At 44.6% G+C, this 22661-nt stretch overlaps 1 protein-coding gene across 5 annotated transcripts in view; it reads left to right on the forward strand.

The window, feature by feature from the left end:
* The window catches only part of ABTB3 (ankyrin repeat and BTB domain containing 3), a 160965-nt gene that overhangs the window by 115850 nt on the left and 22454 nt on the right, over positions 1-22661 (forward strand). For 2 of the 5 annotated variants that reach the window (XM_068664749.1, XM_068664765.1), the window contains exons 5-12: positions 10505-10670; positions 13908-13997; positions 17251-17352; positions 18460-18553; positions 18664-18799; positions 19354-19377; positions 20519-20739; positions 22388-22566. In XM_068664749.1, coding sequence (XP_068520850.1) covers positions 10505-10670; positions 13908-13997; positions 17251-17352; positions 18460-18553; positions 18664-18799; positions 19354-19377; positions 20519-20739; positions 22388-22566 — 1012 coding nt within the window. The remainder of the gene's footprint in view (positions 1-10504; positions 10671-13907; positions 13998-17250; positions 17353-18459; positions 18554-18663; positions 18800-19353; positions 19378-20518; positions 20740-22387; positions 22567-22661) is intronic. The other 3 variants (XM_068664757.1, XM_068664771.1, XM_068664781.1) reach the window with 2 other exon arrangements.

Raw genomic sequence — 22661 nt, forward strand, 5'->3', positions numbered from 1 at the left:
TCTCTAGGCTTTTCTTAGCACTCTTTCTTAGTCCCTTAAATGCAGGGACCCAAACCAAAAAATTCCCCATGTGTTACATCCCATGGCCTGTGTCCTGTGCTGTGATATTGCATCATTCCGTGGTGTTGATTCACGACCTGTCATTGCAAACGCATAAAGCAAAATCAGCTTCCACACTGGAAAAAATACGCATACGGAGAGAGGCAGAGCTCTGGCAGGATCTCAAAGGCTATGAAGTTCAGATAAAAAACAAATGTTCGGTTTCTTATCTGAAGTACAGCATGGAGGTCTCCCAGCGGAGCTGTGTGACACTTCCCAGCACAATCACATACTCCAGCAGTGAGGTTCCTGATATGTGGCTTTGTAAATCATCTCTGCTCCCTTCCTGCCTTTCACTCCAATACTTCCTCTCTTTCTCCCCTCTTCTGATCTTCAAAAATCCATCTCCTTAATTTCTTGCAATGTTTTCATCTCCTGAAAGAGGAGCTGTTTTTGCTCTGGGTAGAGGCTGGAGTCAGGCAGGAGCTGTCTGTCTCCTTCCTAATCTCTTTTCATTTTACAGCAGCAGACATGCCAGAAAGTTTTCTACCCTTTCCCAGCCTTGTCAAATGAGCAGGGATCTAAATGTTCACCTTCCCCCAGGAGTGGGAGCTTTAAATAGAGCAGTTGTCTCTACCTCTTGCAAGGAGCTGGGTTTCACAGATGGATCGACTGCTGGTTGTACAGCAGCTAGCCGAGACTGAAGCCCAAGTTGCGTCCAAAATATGCTTTGTCGTGGTGGGAGACCAGACTTAAATAACACCCCACCTGTTCCCAGGACGTGTTGTGCTACCTGAGGCAGCTGGACGAAGTCGGCAGAGAGCTGTGTGCCAAGCAGCTCTGCGCTGGCATAAATCTAGTGAAGGTGGGTGCTCTGCCCCCAGCACTAGGCCTCTGGTTTCCTTCTTCCAATCCACAGGATGTTTGTTTCAGAAAAAATACCCAGTGTGTTAGACATGTGCTGGGGAGAATGGCTAATGGATGGCTACATATGGGGACTGGAGGCTGAAGGCAGAGAGACAGAGCAAAGAAGCAGCATCCTGTATTGTTCAGCACAAAGGCTTCCATGCTTTGTAGCAGTGTCAGTGGTTTTATTCCTTTTTGTAATATATTATGGCAGTCCTGCAGGATTTGTCCCCTTGCCCAGCTCTTCGGAAGGCTGTGAAGCTCCTCGCTGGCATTTGGAAGAGACACAAACTTCACTAGTTTCGATGAACAGTTTCTTCTTGTCCATAGATGAAAAGGTCTCTGTCTTCTCTTGTACACCGGAGAAATAGGATTGCTTTCTGCAGCATTCATTGCTGCCCCTCACAGCCCACAGCTGCTTCACTGGAGGCAGGTCTTGGCAAGAGGAGCCCAGGACATTTCTTTAAAGAGGACCGAAGTCCATTTTGGCAATTTTAACCAAAGGACAGTGATGGGCAATGGCACTTTTGCATCAGGCTCCTCATGGGTGAGCCCTGCAGGCGTCTGATGTCTTCTTGCCCCATCCCATGTTGATGTGCAGCCTATGGGGCTCCCCAAATGTTTAGCCAAATTTTGTTGGAGGTGAGAGCATCGCTGCCGGTTGAGAGCAGCCTCACGCAAGGCAGAGCCTATTTGCAAAGGGCAGCTTGGCAGCTGGCTGCATCCCAAGACTTCTGCTCAGCATCGTGAGCCACCTCTGACATGTTCCTTTTGGTCCTTCAGGGCCCAGAGTCTGTTCTTCCCTTCAGCTGATGAGTGGCAGACGTTTAAGCCATGATAACTTGATCCACCTTGATTGCTTGCTTAGGCAGCATTTCTGAGTTATGGATGGGTTCCCCAAGGGTGCTGGGCTTACACAGAGTGACCACAGCAAATATCCCTTTTCTTCTCTGACTGGTTGTGAGGCTGAGTCCTGTCTCTGTTCCTAACCATGGTCATATCCTTTTTTCTCCTCTCTTCCTGGAGTGCAGAGATGAAATCAGTGTGTTTATGTCCTGGCCTTGAGAAGGCACCGGGGGAGGTGTGCATCAGTGCTAACAGATGCTATCACCCAAATGTGAATACTTTGCTCCTGTTTTCAGGAAGAAAATCCTGGGGAGAAAGGAAAACTAAATAATAACAACAAGGTTATGGAAATGGAAGAGCAGTAATCAAAAAGAGAGCAAATTATGCGGCTTAATGCACTCAAATTGGGGTGACCAGATAACCTCTGTCCCAGAGATGGGAAAGAGCTGCCTCATGAAACCAGAAGGTCAGAGAGAAATATTTTTGACAAAGCCCAGAGTGTGGTACCGTAACACTAAGGATTAATAATAGCAGCACCCAATATTTGAAAAGGATGAGAAATGATCCAAGGAAAATTCCAGCCCCTTAGTGTAACGTCAATAATATGCGAGGCCTTAGAATGGGTTTTGAAGCAAAGGCTAATTAAAGACATGTTGTTGAGGGGAAAATGGGATAAAATGTGACACAGATTTTCTAAAGATAGAGCTTGCCAGACTAATCTAATAACTTTGTGATAAGATAACTGATTTTCTACCCCAAGGAAATTCAGTAGATCTCATCTTTTTGGAGTTGAGTGATGCAGTCCATGCAGGGAGCTTTGAGTTAAGACAGAGAGCTAGAGATTAGTGCAGGGACTGGAAAAACGGGCAAGGGTTGGCCTAAAGAGAGGTGACAAGGGGTGGGGTTGGCCGCAGTGAGGTTAAAAGCAGAGTTCTTCAGCTCTCCATCATAAGAGCTGTGCTTTTTTAATTTTCAGAAAGGGCTTTGGCACAAATATTAGCAATGCGCTCATGAAGTTAAAATTTGCTGATGCCATGGTGCTGAGAGGCATTGTCCAAACAGAGGAAGTTTGGGAAATCATCCAGGAAAGAGTGGATGACCTTGAGGGCTGGGACAAGAGCAGTGAGATGAAATGCACTTCTCCACAATTGTAAGGCGAGCACATAGAGCTCAGTTAAAAGATACACAGCATAAAATAGACTGTATTGGGAGCTGAGTGTTGAAAATGGGTTGGTAAAGACTGTAGTGAAGTGTTTCCTCACAGAATGGCAGTGAACCACCCAAATGGTTGTTTTCTTCGCCTGGGAAAAAAAAAGAAAATGCAATTTGTGGGTGCACAACAAGAGGAAAATACTGGTGCCTCTGTAGGTGGAACTGGCAGGAAGGGATGGGGCATAGCAAATATTGTGTTCGCATCGAGAAAATATTCATGTTGGACCAGGTGAAGAGAAATGGGCTAGCATGATCTGAGTTTTGACAAAATTTTGTTGCAGAGGAAGCCTGAAAGATTGGGGCTCATTTGGCTGAGCAGAGTGACTGCTATGGGAGCAGGGGGCTGTTCCCTGCTATAAATACATTGGGAGTAAACACCACAGAAGGAAAAATGCTCTCTGTTTAAAGGGACATGGGAATATGTGGGTATGAACGGGTCATGAGCAAGTTGAAGCTGAAAGTGCAGATGGGTCCAAGCCTTGCTGCAGGGAGGGATGGGGATTATTAACACTCCAGTCTTGTGTGTGTCCACAGTGGCTGCCTCATCCCAACCTCACCCAGGGCTATGAGTTGGATTTGCAGCTCTGATCCAGAAAGGTCTCTGGGCAATTTCGATATCTGAATGCCTTTGAAAATCTGTCTTTAATTGAAAATCAGTCCTAATTTCCAATTAGCCTTGAACCGGGAATACCTAGTCTGCTTTTCTGTCTGGGACCATCCCTCTTAATGAAGGTTCTCTAGGAAAATAGGATTATTGACCTCAAGAGTGAAGCTAATTTAACATGAGGATATCCTTGGCTCACTGTAGAGAGTTTTCTGAAGACTGGAAAGGGAAAGACACAGCAACGCAAAGACAAGAGGTGCAGTTTTCTTCTTGCAGAGCAGCCTACACCATTTGCCATGTCATCTTAATACTACACCACACCATACACTCTACTTACTTTCAAGTGAAAGAAGGGTTGCATTTAATGTTTTATTTATGGAAATCCTCTGTTTGTACTAGAGCATGAAAATATAAATATATTTAATAAATAGACATTTGAAGGTACAAAAATATTTCTACTGTTCTTCACTCTCTTAAAATTCACAGGGTGAAGGGCTGAGGTTCTGGAGAGAGGGAGTAGAAAACTGCTAAGAAAATCTGCTATTTAATTAGATACTGCCACTGTTAAGTAGGGATGGGTGGTGTTTGCCTACCTCCTTGAATGTCCTTGTTCTTCCCACAAATTTTCACTAATCCTTTAACACCAACCGTGTCTATTGCCATAATTAGGCACAAAAATGCCAAACCAGCAAGCGGTTGTAAACAAGCTGCTTGACAAAATCCAGCAGTCCCTTGGGGCAGATGGTGCCAGTAGATGAAGGAAATTTTATTACTTAAAAGATAGAGCATGGGTTTCCTGAGGTGAATCTCAACCTGCCTTGCCAACCAGCTGCTTGAAGACAGCAGTAATAAAAAAATTATTGAAGGGGATGGACTTCTCCTTATGTTCTCCTTCACTTCCAGGGCGGAACTCACTTGTATTTTACAAGCTTAAGGATAAACAGCCTTTCTGTATTTTTTTTCCATTGCAACCAAGTTCAGCAGCACTTCATATGCTCTGATGCTATATACATTCCTTAATGCAGTCATCAGGATACAGGTAACATATTGCCTTCCAGTAATTAGTGAAACCTTAGATTAGTGAAAGATGAATCTGTACTCAAATTTTCCCCTGATACATTAGCCTTATTCAAAGTCTGAAGTCAGATTCAGTTTTGAATATGGTTCCTGCCCTATGTTATGCGTGTCTGTAATATTAAAAGTGTTTTGAAATATAGATTTGGGTCTTGATTTTGATAGCTACATCACTTTTTAGATGTGTTTTCTAGTATCTATAACCAATTTATTGTCAGGCCTTTGACAGGAATAAGAAGTTGTTTAATAAATATACAGAGTGGTTTTATTTTCTTGTCTAATTTGGCTCCTGGTTAAAGTAACCAGGGATACTTTATGTCTGTATTAAAATGTAACGCTCTTCATCAGTTTGATCAACATGCTTGTGCTTATGTTTTACTTTCTCCAAACTGAAAACTCAAATAATTGTCTCAATATAGTATTTATATTGGAGTTCCTTTAATATTAACATGATATTCCCCGTGAGCACGTCACTGGGAAAAGAGCGCTTACAAATTTAAATCAAATCAGCTACTGCTCCTGCTACTGCTGTTTGTGTCTGTAGCCTCACTGAAGAGCCCCAGGCGAGGAACAGGACCCTTTTGTCCTGTGGGCTGTGTGTACCCAGATCAAAACCGTGATCCCTGACCCCAAGAAATTAAGCATTGCAAATACATGCATATAGCTAGCTAAAATATGACTCCTTCCAGACTTGCAGCCAGCTGAACTATAATTTCTGACGTGAGACCTCATTCATATTTAGGACAGAGGCATAGTGAATAAACTCCACAGAGCTAAAGAAATGGACTTAATTAATAGATTATCATTCTTTTAATTGAAAGGGCTGATGACTGAGTCCCAGGTGGACAAAGAAGGTTTTGGTGCTTGGATATCACGATGATGATCTGTTCATTTCAGCTGAGGGAAGTGTTTGTCCTGCTGCTCATCACATTCTGCTTTCCATTTCTTTTAAATTAACTATTAGCTTGAGATGCTGGCATGTATAGTTTAGAACATAATTAGGATGTTCATGCCTTTTTTTTTTTTTTTTTTTTCTTTTTATAACATTTACAGAGCGTTGCATTTTTTTAATTGTCCACTACTGACTCTGGCAATAATCCCCTCCAAAAGAACAAATAATTAAAAAGCTATGTAATAAGAGAACTGCTGCGTATACCAGTTACGATGGAAACACTTTGTCTTTGAATCATCTGTTTTCCCAAATGCATTCAGCCCGTGAGTAACTTATTAAAGATCCGCACAGACCTTATCTTAGCCGGTCCAAGTGACAATGAAAAAAACTTGCCTTTCACCATCGCTGCAGAAGTGCCGCATTATGTTTTCATAACGCGAGTTTGGGAAAAGATAAAAATAATTTGCTCTCCTGTTCGGAGCCGTTATAAATGAAGAAGATTGCCTTTGACTCCTTTCAGAGGTTTGAGTATTTCGGAGTGCAGGAGAGTGCCATGGTCACCGTGCAGAATTTGACAGGGGCCATTGGCAAATAATTAATGTTACCATGGCGCTGCCCATATAAAGCCCCAGTAAAGTTAATTATGTGCAGTGGTAACTCTGTAATGATCTTGAAGATAACTGCTGTGGAAGCAATATCCGTGAGGAATTAAAAGAGGTTCGGGAGAAAGTCGTACGTTAAAAAATATGCGCACAGCTTAGCTACAAAAATAAAACCGGGATTTCACTTGCTTCTGGTTTCCCTTGTACCTGAAAAGGCAGTCATTTGCTTGATTCAGGGTTGGGAAGAAGCAGTTAGTGAGTTTATAGGTTGGGTGACTGAACCCCCCCTGAGTTATGGGATGGGTTTGCTGCTGAGTCGGCGATCAGTGCACATGAAGTCAAGCCCAATGTATGTAACCTCTCAGTTTTGGAAGTCAGAGCAAGTGTGTGGTGGTGGTGGTCCCAAGGAGCCTGCCCAGCTCCACAGGCTGCTAAATGTGGGAATCCAGAATGGGCTTAGCCTTTTGAGGGAGGATATAAAACTCCAAAGATGCTGGGCAGTCCTACCTTTGCCACTGTGTCACCTGTCAGAGACCTCAACATTGAGCAGCCCTGGCTGGCGTGACGTCCTGCCCTCCTGAGACTGTCCCCAGGGAAAAGGGGACAGAGAGCTGTGGCCCCCTGCGATCTTCTGCTCCTCCCGTCAACCAGCTCTGTCCTTCTGATGAAGAAGCATCTTTTTTTGCAGGCTGAGGACTTGGGGAAAGGACAAATGTGTGAGAGCTCTGGCAGCCGGCAGAGCTGGCAGCAAGCTGATGTGGCCTTGGAGGGGATGTCCAGCTGTCGAGCTGGTGTCAGTGTCCTGTGCGTTTGGAAAGATCCCAAATACTTTTTGGCAAAAGGGCTGTGAACTGACTGTGCAGTCGGGGGGGTTTCCAGTTCTGTTTGCGTTGCCCTTTTCAGCTGCACTGATGCTGGTGTCCCTTACTTTGCAAGCACAGCTTTACAGCTCCGAAGTGAGACCCTGTGCATTTAGCTGACTTCACCATCCCTCGTCAGCCTTATTTTTCAGGCTTCTTCCTATCCTTTTCCCACCTCTCCATAGCTTGTCAGCATATTTGTTGCATTACGAAGATGGGAATTCGGAGTGCATCAGGCCAGGGTGCTTCCTCCCTTCCTCCTTTTATCTTGCATCCTTTAGTATTTGTGAGTCTCTGCGTTGTCTGTGGTAGAACAGCATCCACTTACATCGTGTAACATGGGGCAGAGACCCCTGCTTATACTCACAGAGTGATCCTGGTGGAGTAAGCATTATGCAGTTACTGGTAAGGAGGACTTAGGAGCAAATGCAGTGCTGTGTTGGCTTAGGATTGATTTTTGATGCTTCCACCCCCCCCAGATTTTCATTCTGAAATGTGACTGCTCATTCTTTCTGCCATACCATCTTCCTAGGTGGCTTTCTCCAGTTTTAAAAGTGATGCTGTGTTCTCCTATTCGGTACTTGTAGTTCCTGATCATTTTTGATCTGTCTCTTCACTGCTTTGTATCTGTACATGTTAAATCTCCTTTTCCTTAACTCACTCATCTCTCTGACTTTTTAAAATGGTGCTATACTTTCTCTTCCGAAATGTTTTCCATTTTTTTCCCCTTGCGTCATGCTCTTGTTTTATTAAACTCCCCAGTTTGATCATTATCCATTTTATTAGTCAACATAATGGTGGCAGCAGCAATGATCTATGTCAGTTTTTGCCACCGTAGTTCCCTTTGTCCCATAAATCAGGGTCTCATGCTGTGTCCTTTTGGAGGTGTAGACCACAGGTAGAGGCACTAAGATGTGGTTTCTTGCTTTGTAGTTCTTTGTCTAGATGGCAATTCCTTCAGAGCTGCACACCAGCCTTGCAGTAGCATCCCATAGTCGTAGCCTTGGGCCAAGACTATTATCCTCCCCAGCTGATTGAAGAGTACTAATTTGCTGACATCCAGCATCAGTAGTAACTAATGAGTCCTTGGCTATAAGTGGGTGAAGTGATGTGCTCTTAGGGGACCAGAGCAAACTCAGAGAGGAGCAAACACGGAGCAGCAGCAGTAGGTAATGCCTGAACCCACGGCAGAGCAGAACTCCGGGCAGCCCCTACAGAATAGGTAAAATAGGTCCTTGTTGCTCCTTCCTCCCACGTGTGGGTTTGCGTCCCAGGTCAAAATCTTGTTGTTTTTTTTGTGAAGAGAAGATCATCGCTAGCGTTCTGCTTGCACCAAGCCTGGCTGACGTCAGTGAAGCTCTGCCTGTTCCTGCCAGCACTGAGTTTGACCCATTTTATTCAGAGTCTATGTTACATACCTCCGTACAAATGATGAAGCAGTGGCTTAACACAAGCAGTGATTCATAGTGGCAGACACCTCTGCAGTCCTCAGAGGATGTCTGGATCTTTCCATGGCTGCACTTCACTGAGGAACCACCTCGTTTTCAGCCCGGAGTCATCTGGAAATGGCTAGCTGCTGCTGGGAAGCCCAGCCCCTCCCTCCGTGCACTGAAAATCCCAACATCTAACTTCTGAGTATGCTTTATCCCTGTTGTACATTAAAGGAGGGCACAGATGATCTGTAGCATCCCATGCTATGGGGGTAGCAAGTACCAAATGTTGCTGTAGCTCTTGTGCCAGAAATGTGCCACACGGTGTGAACGTGTAAAAGCAGCAATCGCTCCTGTGGATCTCCGTGTCATCGAGCTCAGCCCTGCAGATCTGTGCTGCTTTTTGCTCGTTCCTGAAACTTGCTCGGAAACAACTGCGCAACAAACAGCCTGCTTATGGTTTTCTTTCTTCATCTCTGTTGCAGGCATTTACCTTTTAAGAATCTGTTACTGCTGGTGGTGTTCATTGTGTTTGAGTGTCGTGTGTTAATCTTGTGGCGTGCTGTGGTGATGCAGCATCGTTCTTGTTCCCCTCAATCATGGTACTCCAAACTTTGTTTGCATTTGTAGTGCATCAACTTTTAAGCAGCCAAAAGCAAGACTGAGTATTTAGAAAGAACAAAAGATATCATTTCCAGTCTGGTTGTGGCCCAGCAAGGCAGAGAACAAACTTAAGCTCAGATGCCAATTTCGGTACTGAGCCCTGCAGAAGCTTTGATCAAAATCCTTTGTATTTCCTGTCTCACTTTCCTTCCTCTGAAAGAGGAAGAACGACAGCTATTGCCACATACCACTGCTTCTATATAAACAGCATATTCATCACATATTGCTGTTGAATATTAAGCAGTGTGTCACATATTTTTGTAAAGCTTTGATAAAGCACGTTAAAGGAGAAAGTTAAATGATAATGATGTGCTGTTTGTATATTTTTTGGTTTGCTGCATTTTTTTTACATTCAAATTAGAAAACAAATATTTGATGTGTATTTGCCTTTTTCACTTTTGATCCTGATTTTCTTTCTTCATTCACAAGTAGCCCCTTGTTTTCTGACCTAGTGTTGTTGGAGAATGAAAGCAATGTTTTTCTAAACAGTTCTTTATCCAAGTTCATGCCAAAAGCACTGTGGATTTGGACTCCACCCTCTACCCCAGACACTCTTCAGCATGAAAGAAAAGCAAAACTGTCTTTTAATAAGATGAAACCAGGTTGTATAATCATTGGATTTGAATTGCCTGCTCTCACTAGAACTGTAGATTCACGTCTTGGCTAAATAACTCCTAGCCCTTCTTCCATTGGAAATGGATATTTTGAGCAGCTTACAGTTTGGGGATCCTTCTAATAAGACCTTAACAGAATGACACTCTGTCTGTTACGCACAGCCAGTGAGGATTCATGGTATTTTGCCACAATTACCTTGCAAGAATGCTTTCTCCTCCCTGGTTGCACGGTGCCCTGCTTGTCCATGGGACTCGTGCTTTCTCCTCCACAAAGGCCCCTCAGTTACTGGGGCTGTGCTGGTAAGATACTTGAAGGCGTTTGGAATGATGTTGTTTTCTCTTTGTTGTATTGTCAATGGTGATACGTCCATTTGATGTTAGTTCAAAGCTTACTGAAGCCACTGAAGCTTTTCAGAGACTGGGGGGACTGGATCACCTCGCCATGCGGAGAGAGAACTTGTGGTGAGAATGCGCTGTGCGTTGCTTCCATAGGGAAAAAAAATCCAGTGAAAACTCTTTTTTTTTCCCATTTTTAAAAATAAAATATATGACTTGTCCCGTGAAAGATAGACCAAGGGCAATCTCCATTAGTATGCATTAACATTTCCCATTCAGCACGTCCCTTGAGCATACAGGTCAAAGGAGAATGAATGTGTGCATGACCTGCATCCTTCAGAGACAGGGCAAAGTATTATTTTCCTAGGGACAGCGAGGTCTGTCCTGTGACTGTCCTCTGAGGGAGTTTATTTCTCGTGTTCACAGAATCGACGACTGTTTTTGTGCATCTCGGAAACTGGATGCAGTTGCCACTGAAGCGAAGTTCAAGCAAGACCTGGGTTTCCGAATGCTCAACTGCGGCCGAACGGATCTGGTTAAACAGGCCATATCCTTGCTGGGGCCGGATGGGATTAACAGCATGAGTGAACAGGTAACAAGATAGAAATGTAAAGAAAATCGTGAAAAGTGAGGGTTTTTTTCTGTTTATCGAAGTAAATGAGCCCCAGCTTTCAGCTAAATAAAGGCAGGACCTTAATGTTTACCCTGCATTGCTTCACGTTTAGTTAAAGCACCATCAGGTGAATATCTAAGATAAGTTTGGTCATTTCAAGTCGTATTGATTCTTTGGTACTGAGGCAACTCAGCATGAGGGTGAATGCATCCCCTGAAATATTCTTAGCAGAGAAGTGAATTGGATGAAGCCAGAAGGAGATCATGAGACAGCTTAGAGTTAATCTGAATATTTAAAATGGTTTTAATGTCTTGAACAGTGGTGTGGGACAGGACTTTCTGAGGTGAACACCTTCCCAGAGAAAACTGCCCTGGGATTTGCAACACGTATTACATAAACCCTCAGTCCCCTGTCAGGAAAAAGTTAATCACCGGCACTCTCTGTCTGAGTTGAGTCCTGTTTGAACTGATCTTCGAGACGTGAAAGCCTCTCTGCAATGTTACCTCTCCATTAGCTGTGTTGCCAACATCCACCAGCTGAAGAGCCTAAATTTCTCTGGAGTTGCTTCTCCAGGAGGCCAGTGGTTGTGTCCAGGGATAAACCTGCCCCTGTGGCTGGCACAGTTGGACTGTGATCCTCATGAGGTCATTCCCCATTCCCAAGAGGGTAATGATGGACCTGGATATTACCGCTTCCTTTTGAAATTGAGTTTTCTGAATTTTCTGATGCCCCCAGTGAAAGTCATAGTTGGATTGTAAGTAGGTTTAGGTCATCTGAGAGGAAAGCTTCTCTAGGAATGCGAGTTATGTTGCATTCAGTAGTTTCAGTTTGGGTCAATATTGTGAATTTCTTTGAGAAAAGCTTTAGAAGAAAGCAGTACTCCCTGAAAAAAAGTTGTATGAGAGAGCCCATTCCAAGGTTCATACATCATACTTCTAAAAATCATTATTATTTTAAGTTAGTCTGAACCTGGAAACTTTTCACAGCATATTTCCTCTGTCCTCCAGGCTGAAACCTGGGAACACTCTGGCTTGATTCATCAAAGTACTTAATCATATGCTTAACTCTGAACACATGCTTACATCCCATTTGAGTGAAAGTTAAGCCAGTACTTAAATGCTTCCCTGGACCAGACATCCCACATCTTGCAGGGTAGAATCCTAAGTGATACAAGGCTGAAAGAAAAAGAGTCATTTTTTATTTTACCAAAAACCAAACGCCCTGGGTGCTGATTTTTCATGTTGTTACTGTGTTCCTGTGTGTGCGGAGCAGTAATGATGGGCTCATTAAAAACCCATTCCTCCCACCTGCAAAGAGACGGGGGCTGAGAGATGCTACAGCACAAGGCTGAGCTGCAGAGCAAGCCTGGGGACTGGCAGAGGCATAAGAAGCAGGGGCAACAGCGCAAGAGGAGGGGAGTTTGGAAACCTCATTAACTCTTTAAAATCCTGATACAGCAATGTGACATTCAGGGCCTCTTTTAGTCAACGGTAAGTCCATCATCAGCCTCAGCAGGGCCAGAAACCACATGTGGCACACAGGCAGCCCCTTCACATTGCTGTGATTGCTGTGGGGCTCTTGGCTCTGGCTGCACAAGTGCTGGGTCATGCACAAGGACTTCAAAGTCATGTGCTAACCACCTGATTTAACTTCAGAATAAAACCATTTACAGAATTTGAAGTAATAGCTTAAGTAACAGGTACTTAATTTTAAGCTACTGTCCAGTCACCGTGTTTCAAGGCCCAAGCACAACTTTTTGATAATTCTGGTGGTCTTGTTTACTCTGGTACTGTTTATTGACTGCCAGAGGAAATGTTCTGTCACTGACTGTAGCTGAAGTCGTTTCAAATTCTCTTTGCAAGTATCTCCAAGTCACCCGAACCTGTCCTTGCCTGGGGTGAAGTTGTTTGTTAATAATGGCAGGAGGCCCCAAATTCCTGTTCCCTTTCTTTGTATCTCCAAAAGTGGGTTTGATCCTGTGAAGTTCTCAATGACTTTCAAGGGGTCCCTCACTACCTTGCAGGGACAAACCTTAATTTATGTTTTCTCTACAAGGGCAATCCTTCCATACCTAAGCACCTACTGCTTTTCAGCCCTGCATGCAAGCAGGGAAAATTGGTAGCTCAGCAAGAATGGTGGTGCTGGGCTCTGGCTAGGAACAGAAGTGAGTGGCACAGCTCTATGTCTGGCCATGCTGGGCATCCCCTGTGCCTCTAAAAGTAATTTCACTTCATGGCAGCACTCAGGTTAAACAGTGAGCCTGCTGCCATCTGACAGCAAATTTACCAGGCGACTTCGAGATAGGCTACAAACAGGCATCAGAAGTAGCCGCACGCTGCGGTAAATTTACTGCAAAACAACCAGTGACTGTTGATCAACACCCCCTACTGTATTCAATAAGCGGCTTTTTCTGTTATAATTTATGGTAGATTTAATGATTTCTTCATGGTTTCATCTAGACTCATTACCACAGCTACAATAATATTTATCTTAAGGGAAATGGTGATCAGGCGCAGCAGGTACATCAGATTAATACAAATTGTGTTGTGGTGGTTTGGTAGTGAAGGGTCAGTTAATCTAGTTTTCCTCCAGACAGGGCTGTGTTTTCCTTGCAACAATGCTGTCTAGCATTTCATTTAAAATTAAGTTTTTGTTTACCAGGGAGTGCTGTGCAAAGCTTTAGCATCTCCATTCCCTTTTATCCTACATGGAAAATACCGCCCAAATCTGCCCTGTCATAAGAAGAGCTTTGGATGTTTTTAATGGCTCTGGTGGTTATTTTAAGAGTTAGATTTTAAGAAACAGTGATCATAGAAAACGGAATAGACTTATTGTCTTTTTAAACTATCAGTGGAAATATGGTTGTTTTGATAAAAACATTTCTCTGCTGGGGCCCCAAGGACAAAAACGCTAAGTTTAGTACATGAACATGGAGGTGAAGCTCACAAACTGGATTTCAGTAGCTGGGCTAAGAATGACAAGGATAATGTGTAAACAAAACAAAAAAAAATGAAGTGACAGTGAAAATGGAGATTTTACTAAATGGTTTGCTTTTGTTAGTCTGAGAGGCATGTCTGTAACAGAGATAATGGATGTCATTAAATACATACTGTTAGTCTTGATGATATATACTTAATTATTTTATTTTTTTTAATGAAAAGAGTTTTGTGTTAAATTTGTCAATTCCTTTGTTTTTTAACTCCAAAAAATGACTAGGGCATGACTCCACTGATGTATGCTTGTGTCAGGGGTGATGAGGCTATGGTGCAGATGCTGCTAGATGCTGGAGCAGATCTGAATGCTGAGGTGAGGACTTTTTGTTGGTTGTATCTTTGTTCTGTTATTTGTTCACATCTTAAACTGCCTCCTGAATCAGTAGCAGAAGGAAAACCCCAAGAATTAAAAATAAAAGAAAATTGTCTTGTCTGGGACAGCACCACTCGAAATGAATAGTGAAATCAGACTGCATTAGGTTAACATTGGGATTCACTGCACAGAAAGGGGCAAGTCATCGGGCTTTCCCCACAGGTAATACTGATTTAGTTGTGTTTGCACACTGCAAATGAATACAGGCATTAGCACTAGCCATGGAGCACAGCTCTGATGGTATTGGAAGGATTCCCTGAATCTCAGCTGAGTTAAAATCAAGAGGGTAAAAGAAATACCCATCTGATAGCCTGCCAAACCTTGAGCATTTCTATGCCTTGGGATGTTCTGCCTAAGCATCCCCAGCACAGAAGCGCAGTGTAAGTTCCAGCGTTCTGTTTTATGAAATGCTTTGGGCTGAAAACTGTTGGATGAGGAGCTTAAAGCTTCCAGAACATAAACGTCTCTTTGATGAATGCACATCATAAACTTACACAATCTGTCCACCAAACAGATTGTGGTCCAGCTCCGTGCAATGCAGGTATGTACATTTTAAAGAGCCGTTTGAAAATCCATACAATAATTATTTGTTAATGATTCCAGTTTCAATTTGTGGAGGTCATGAGTAAATTAAGCTGTCTGCTTCACTTATCTGTGTTCCATCTGTTCTGTTTGGATTTGAGCGAGCTGATAGATTGCAGTTACTGCTTTCAGCCAGGCATTTTGCACTTCTAAAAATTTAATTTAAAAGTAGAAATAGATGTCACCTGCACAAGACTGATAGTCATTACTATCTGATTGCTGATCGGTGGCTTATGTGAAATCATCTGATGATTTCAGTTCAGTTTCTTCAGGAAGTCACTGTCACCCCTTCCCTCACAAGATTCAAGTAAGCCACCCTCAGAGCTGGCAATAATTGAATACTCGAGCCCTTGTTAGCACTCTCGATAGACAGATCAAAGACTGAATGGACATGGGACTGATCTCTCCTGCTGCTCTGAGTCTGTGGCTCACAGGTGGAAGGGCATTACTTGGCTTTCATCAGGAGCAGAAAGCCCAGTCCTCCCAGTTGTGCCAGTAATCTTCCAGACTTGAACCAAATGCAAATGTAAAGAGTTTTGTCGTCCTGAAACTGCTGACATCTGAAAGTGCAGCTCCAGTGAGGATTTGAGCCTCCCTGATTCATTTCTGTAGAGTGTTTGCTCTGAAATCAAATGAAAACACTTTGGGACAAGAACTGTGAATAATTATGGTGTGCAATTAGAAGATGATTTGTGCACACCACAACCAACTGTGCAAATTGGGCAATTACGGCAAAAAAAGGCAAATCAGCCATGAACGAAAATAAATACTCTGTCAGGTGCCTGCATCATTTTCCCTATTTCTTTTTGCAAATCAGTTATATATATATGTGTTTCTAAAAGTAGCCTCAAATGCTGGGTGCCTCCCTTTCTGATTGCCCATCTTTAGTGAAAATGGACTCATTTCCAGATGTTCTGAGAAGCTGCAATTCACTCGGGAGTCAGTGGGACCTGTAGCTGCTCAGCAAATCTCAACTGAGGCTTTAGAAGCCCTGTGAGCCACAGGTCTTTTGCAAACACCATGTCAACTGAAAAGATTTCTAACCACCCTCCCCAACCCAAAAAAAAAAAAAAAAAGGAGCAAAGGAGTTAAAATGACTTCATTTTCTTTGCTGCTTGCTGTGGGCTGCCCCGAACAGCAGTGGGAATCCATGCTGGAGGAGGACGAGCTGGACACGTGTCTCACTGAACCGTGATGGCCATTCTCAACCTCTGCTGCTCTTGCTTCCCAGCCTAAATCCAAAGGCTCAAACTGCTTGATCCTTTTCCTTCTAAGCAAACCCAGGCGCCTGCACACTTCTGTTGCACCAGGGCTCACGGTGCACTGGTCCCTCCAGGGCTGCACAAGACAGAAAGGCACTTTGACCTCCCTCTTTGGCAAATCTGAGCGATGCAGCCAGGTGCTGGAGCAGATCCGCTCCTCTCACAAGCTGTGGGATCTGCACAGGCTCTTCAGATTTTGTCCTCATCCCTCGTTCTTGGGACTGAGGGCTTGGTCGTATGCTTCTAGCAAAATGCTGCATGTGGCACTTGGAAATGCAATCTGCTAATGCAACCAAGCATTAGGCTGCTGGCCCCACTCCCCTACATGGATAAAACTACCTCAGGCAGGATAGGGAAAGCAGAGCTGGCTGATGAGGCAGAGAGATGGTGCATCTTTTACGCTGATTTTAGTCCTCCTTCAAAGACCAATAATAAGGTTTTGAATTTTAGTGTCACACTCCATCTGAGTGTGCAAGCTCAGATTGCAAATGTTCATTAGATTGTTCCATCTCTGTGAACCTCATCAATATTAATATCCCCGACTTTAGGACGGGGAACCTGAAGTAGAGAGTGGTTATTCATCTTCCCCAATGTCTCCATTAGAGGAAACAGGCACTAAAACAGAAAATGGAAGGAGCAATGTGAAAAATACCATTTTTTTTATCCTGAGGATATAGTTTGCATCTCTTTCAGCTGTAGCCACCCTGCTTTGTTCTAACGCAACTCAGACAGGAGAAAAAAAGTAAAAAGGAGTTTTCTTAAAATATCTGTGAAACGCCACTCTGCCCCATCTGTTCTCAGACGTCTTTTTTTCCTCTGGTGGAAGAGGAGGAGCCTGGAAGTACTGCTGGAAACTCTAGGGCAGGGACTGGGATGTGTCTTTCTTGATGTCAACAACAAAAGTCCTACTGATTTATGTGGAAAGAATTCTTTTGGGCTGGAAGCAATTCCAAGCACTGGGGCTGTCAATACATGGTCTGGAGGAGACAGTGGGAGCAGTCCTTAGCTATAAGCGTCTGATCCATCCCTGCTTCCCTAGTGTGTGCTGCTGTAAACAGCTGTGGATGTTTTGACCTTGTGCAAAAGTATCTGGTGGCCAGTGGTTTAGATGGAGCTACAGTAGTTGGTAAAAAGACTTCATTTGGTATGAACGCTATTCAAGCTGTCAAATCGGCATGAACAGTTTTAGCATTAAGAAAATTTTTTGCTGGAAAAAAGAAACCAATCATTTTATAAAGCACCTTTCCCAGGTTTTCTATTTCACCTACTCCCTCACATGCCTGGCTTTCAGGCAGGTTGAATTTTCTTACGTATAGCTCTTTAAAAAAATAACTTTAATTTGTTTGTAGGTTGTCAGTACTGCTCATAAATACCCATCCGTCCACCCTGAGACCCGCCATTGGACAGCTCTGACATTTGCTGTGTTGCATGGACATATTCCTGTAGTTCAGGTATTATTGTATTTCCCTACCTGCATCTCATTCTTTTGTTTCTCCTCTTCAGTTATAATTACATTCATCTCAAACCAGTATCCTCTTGTCATACTCATATTGGTTACTTCTGCTTCTTCTGGAGTGTACTGATATATAATAAACCTATTATATAACGAATATGATGTTCAAACCTTAACCAATATGAGGTTTAAGTAGGACGATTTTAAAGCAAACTTGCACCAAAGAAAGTCTGTCAACTCCTTGTGCTCCTTCCTGACCACTCGTTTTCTGTGTTTGTTTCCTCATTCATTACGCTTTCTTCCGCTGTAATACTCTAACAAACACAAAACGGCTGCCTTGGTGGGGGAGAGGCAGACAGCAAGAGCCATCGCCCTGTCCCACAGGGGCACTCAGTCTCCTTACCCAAGCAAGGCGTCGCGTGGGATATGCTGGTTCTGTGCTTTGGCATCACAAAAGTCGAGAAGGTTTATTCTTCAAAACAGCTGTGTCTATGGCACACATAATGAAGCGCCAAAACTATGAAAGCCGAATAGACAAGAGGGGCTGGAGGGCAGGCTCCGTCCTGCTGTCTTTGGCCACTTTTGTTTTCAGCGTTGTTGTTATTCATGTGGAAGTGTTCCCGATGGAGACCACAGCTTTTGGACTCATTGCTGCGATTTGTCCTTAAGAATTGCCTTTCTTTGGCCATGTCTTTGTATAAAAGATGGAGGCAAATGAAATCTGCTCCACTTTAAGATGGTGCTGGGCTTTTGTTAGACCACGAAGGAAGGATGCTCGTTGGGCTAATTTTCAGTATATCCATCGTCAGTGCATTACTTCCGAACACCAACCTTATCCCCATTTCCCATTCAAAAACGCTGGGTTACACTTTTTTGGCTCTGAAGTTGGACACTAGTGCTCCTGGTGTCTTGACAGTGTAAAACGAGCTAAAAAAGGGATCAATTTGCCTCTGTGAGAGAATGAGCAGAATGTGCATGTCACTTGTCTCCATCGTATCTGGTTTGCAGATAACAAGAAGCATTAGACTCTCATTTGTCACTGTTCATGAGCTCTGAACACTGTGATACCCCCCCAGTTGCTCTAAATGGTGAATTTTCTTTCTAGCTCTTGTTGGATGCTGGAGCAAAGGTAGAAGGTTCCTTGGAGCATGGAGAAGAAAATTACTCTGAAACTCCTTTACAGTTGGCAGCAGCTGCTGGTAAGGACTTTCTCCTCCCTTTGTAATAAATTCTTCAGTCGAGATCTGTGAATTAAGATGAGCAAATAGTGGATTTTGAAAGATCTAAATGTGTGTCTCTTAACTCGCAGGAAATTTTGAACTGGTCAGTTTGCTGTTGGAGCGAGGAGCTGATCCCATGATAGGAACAATGTACAGGAATGGCATTTCCATGACTCCACAAGGTGACATGAACTCTTTCAGTCAGGCTGCTGCACATGGACACAGGTAGAGTGGGAACAAGTCTAGTGGCATACTTCAAGTGGTTATTTCTTGCCTGGGAGTCTGGTTTGAGCAGATGGGTGAAAATTCTGCATGAGCAATTAACCATGTCACCAACTGGGCAGAGATGTAAGGCTTTTTGCTGGCATGTGAATTTAACCAGTTGGTGGTACAAACTGCTTTTTACTATCCGATTAAAAAAAAATGGAAGGGGACTCTCCACGGTGTGTTGCAATGTGATGTCTGTTAAACGGGAGCTGGTGTGGTGGCAGGAAGGAATGCCAAAGCCATTCCTTCTGAATTTCTTGTTGACGTATTCCTGAGGTTTGGGGTGGATTGTGTCTGTACTGCTGCAGCCTTCGCTGTTGTGGAGCAGAGTTTCTGCATCTGCGTTTACTGTAAAGTCCTGTGTGCCTTAATGTTGTCCGTATGCTGGAAGTTTTTTTAAAGACAGTAATGAAACGAGCACCTGGCATGCATGATCTTGCAATATGCAGGAGTTAACTGCAGTGCGATGGATTAGTATTTTGATCTTCACATTCCTACTTTTCTGATTGTAGCCATCCAGAGGAACATAGATACAGGTTAGAGACAGTACCTGCCGTCTGTTTGCTTAGAGAAGAGCTGCCAGTCTAACAACACGCTCATGGCACGTCAGGGCGGGTTCAAGCAATGCTGCCCATCTGCAGCCTGCGAGGGATCTCTGGGAGGACAGAGAGGACAGTTGTTTTGCTGGAGTCTCACATTCACTGCTCAGGCCTTAGTGCCAGCCAGTCTGGGTGGGAGCCGAGCACCTGAGGAGGACTCCGAGGCTTGGCTGCAGCGTGTGCATGTCACAGACCCAAAGCTTACTTCTGAGAACTGGATTTTATGTTCCTACCTACACACCATGCACACAGACTCCCTCCTCTTCCCCTCTCTTCCCAAAACCACTCATTTGTTGGGGACACCCCTTGCCACTCCAGTGGCAATGCAGCCACTCCATGCCAGATTCTGAGCAGGTACAGGGAGGAATATGAGGGAGGTGGGCTGGGGACCGGCCTGGTTTCTTTTCTCACAGCCATGGAAACTGAGAGCGACTTCTTTGATACTGATGAGGTTACGCTGGTATGAACCCGAAGGTACTAAGTCTGTGGCTGAATTTGGGCTTTGCCATTTGATGGCCCAGCCAGAGTAGTCCCACAAGTGCTTGAACCTGCCCTGACTGGCCTCGTTGAATGTCTAGTTGCTCTGGCTTTCCCAGACTGCTTTGAGTGTTAATTGAGTGGTGGTGCTTTTGGTAGCTCCAGACAGCTCCCTTCTCAAGTGGCCTCCTTGGTGAAAGTCCTGAGAGCTTGTCCAAAGGCAAACTCAGCCTTTCCTGATGGTGGGGCGAGTGCCTGAAGTCATGAGTCACGTGAGAGTCACGTTTAGCTCATGGTTTTGTGTTCCCACAAGATGCTGCCACTTGTATGACGTCTGTACTGTTGCTGTCATTACAGCAGCGTCTTGCAGTCGTGGTCCAGGCGTTGCCAGTGGGTTAGCAGGAGTGGTGCTTGTCTTGGGACTGTTGTAAGCTAGCCCGTTAATTGGAGTAGTTTCTGACCTGCCTGCTGGATAGGTGTCCTAACCTGTCATGCTGCAGCAAGTATCCTGGGCACAAAAAAAAAGCATCGCCACTAACTCTGCTCTCCTGCTCTTTTTTTTTTTCCTCTCTCCCCCTCTGTATCACGCTGTGATTGACAGGAATGTTTTCCGTAAGCTGCTTGCTCAGCCAGAGAAGGAAAAGAGCGATATCCTGTCACTGGAGGAGATCCTGGCGGAGGGGACAGACTTGCCTGACTCGGCAGCAGCTCCGCTCTGCGCCAGCCGCAACAGCAAGGCCAAGCTGAAGGCCCTGAAGGAGGCCATGTACCACAGCGCTGAGCACGGATACGTGGATGTGACCATTGACATACGGAGTATAGGTCAGTGCCAGCACCGTCTCTTCTCTCCCTCCTCACAAATACCACTGTAAGACGTTTTCTTCATGTGCTGTTGCGTACCCCGACCACAGCTGCACCTCCGTGAACTGCTGTGGAAGTGGTAATTGCAGGGGGGTTCCCAGTGAGTCTGCGGGTAAGGATGGGGAAGTGGGTTAAGTCAACCCAGGTGTAGTGCCAAGGCTTTTGGAGCATCTCTCAAGCCAGTTAAGTGTCCCACTTTCTCTGCCAGCTGTACAAAACAGGCATCCACCCTTCACATCAAATCATGTGTTAGACCTTAGCAGCAGCCCCTCATTCTCTGACCCCCATCTGGAATATGATGGGAGATCCTGCAGGTTCCTGGCCTATTTGGGCTCCACAGCATACCCTGCTCAGAGTCACTTTTCTGCAGGACAGAGCTGTTTCCACCAGCAGCCCTCTTCACTGCTGCCTGGCAGAGTATTAACTAGGTCTCTGGGGCAGTGTTTGTCTGCTGCAGACTGCTTCCAACAGCTCCTCTTTTGCACTCTGCCATAATGCAGTCCCGCAGTAAAAAATGCTTTCTTTTCCAAGGTTTGTGAGCCTCTGAGGGGAGGAGCAGTGAACTAGCTTCTCAGTGTCTAACTGTGCCACCACAGGGCTTGAGCATCATACCAGCTTGTTGCGAGTCTGCTTCTGCCCACAACGAGGGTGGTTGGGAGCACAGGAAGGAGTCAGCCTAGGCTGTGTGCCCATTGATGTGTGCCCAATCCTCATTAATTTGCCTTCAGAGAGAGGCCAGGGTGCCTCCACGTGGTGCAGCACTCCAGCCCTGAAGACCTCTTGCATGGGTGAGGGTGTAGGGTCTTAGCACTGGCTCACCAGAATTGCTGAGCAGGCAAAGTGCTTGGTGCTGAGTGAGATGAGAGCACCAGGGCTGCTCTCAGGGTGCTGGGCATTTGCTGAAGTGGAAGGAAAAACCTTTTGTTGCCAAACCCTGGGCTTGCATTTCCTCCCACTCTGTTCCGCAAGAAGAGAAACTGGGTCACATCCAGCCTAACGCCTGGAGTAGTATATTAGCTTCGTGTGTTTTCTCATTCAGTGCATGGGAACGTTTCCCTTTAAGTTCCTGGAGAGTGGTTCTGCCATGACAAATGGCTCCTTGAAAAGGCTGATCTGCTTAACGCACCCAGTGCTGTTTGTGGGAAATGGGGTAGCGCTTAAGGAAAGTTGTAATCTGAAGACCACCACTTTGAATACAGGTGGGTAGTGACCAAAATACTTTTTTTTTTTTTTTTTTGCCATTTAATGGCTCTCCAGGGCTGCGTTCAAACAAATGAGCTAGTGTAAATCTAGTTTCCAAAAGGGTTTTGCATCACAGAGCACCACAGCAATTACCACAAATTGGCAGTCTCAGCAGAGAAGCTGAAGGCTAGATGAGCAAAGAGACCACAGTCTTCTCTAAGCACTTGGAGGAGAGCCTCTGTGTATTAGGTCTGGGATGTCTTGATAGCCATCCACTTTCTCAGTTGTGGATAAATGGGAATTTGATTTCTAGGGTTTTTTGACAGTTTTTGCTTAAAGTCTTAACATGTATACAAGTAAAGGTAGCAATAGCAGAAAGGCAAATCCTTCTCTGGAGCTGAGAATGAGCTCTGTCCTCCATCCCTAGGTGTTCCCTGGACGCTGCACACGTGGCTGGAGTCCTTGCGAACATCCTTCCAGCAGCACAGGCGACCGCTCATCCAGTGCTTGCTAAAGGAATTCAAGTCCATTCAAGAAGAAGAGTACACAGAGGAGCTCATCACACAGGGGTTGCCTCTGATGTTTGAGATACTGAAAGCCAGCAAGGTAGGATAAATTACGCATTTTAAAGAAATCAGCCTCATGCTGATCCTGTAAGACACAAATCTTGCAATATTGTTTTTTGCACAGTTGCTCCAAAG

Source organism: Anas acuta, chromosome 1 (genome assembly GCF_963932015.1).
Source record: "Anas acuta chromosome 1, bAnaAcu1.1, whole genome shotgun sequence".
Taxonomy (NCBI): Eukaryota; Metazoa; Chordata; class Aves; order Anseriformes; family Anatidae; genus Anas; species Anas acuta.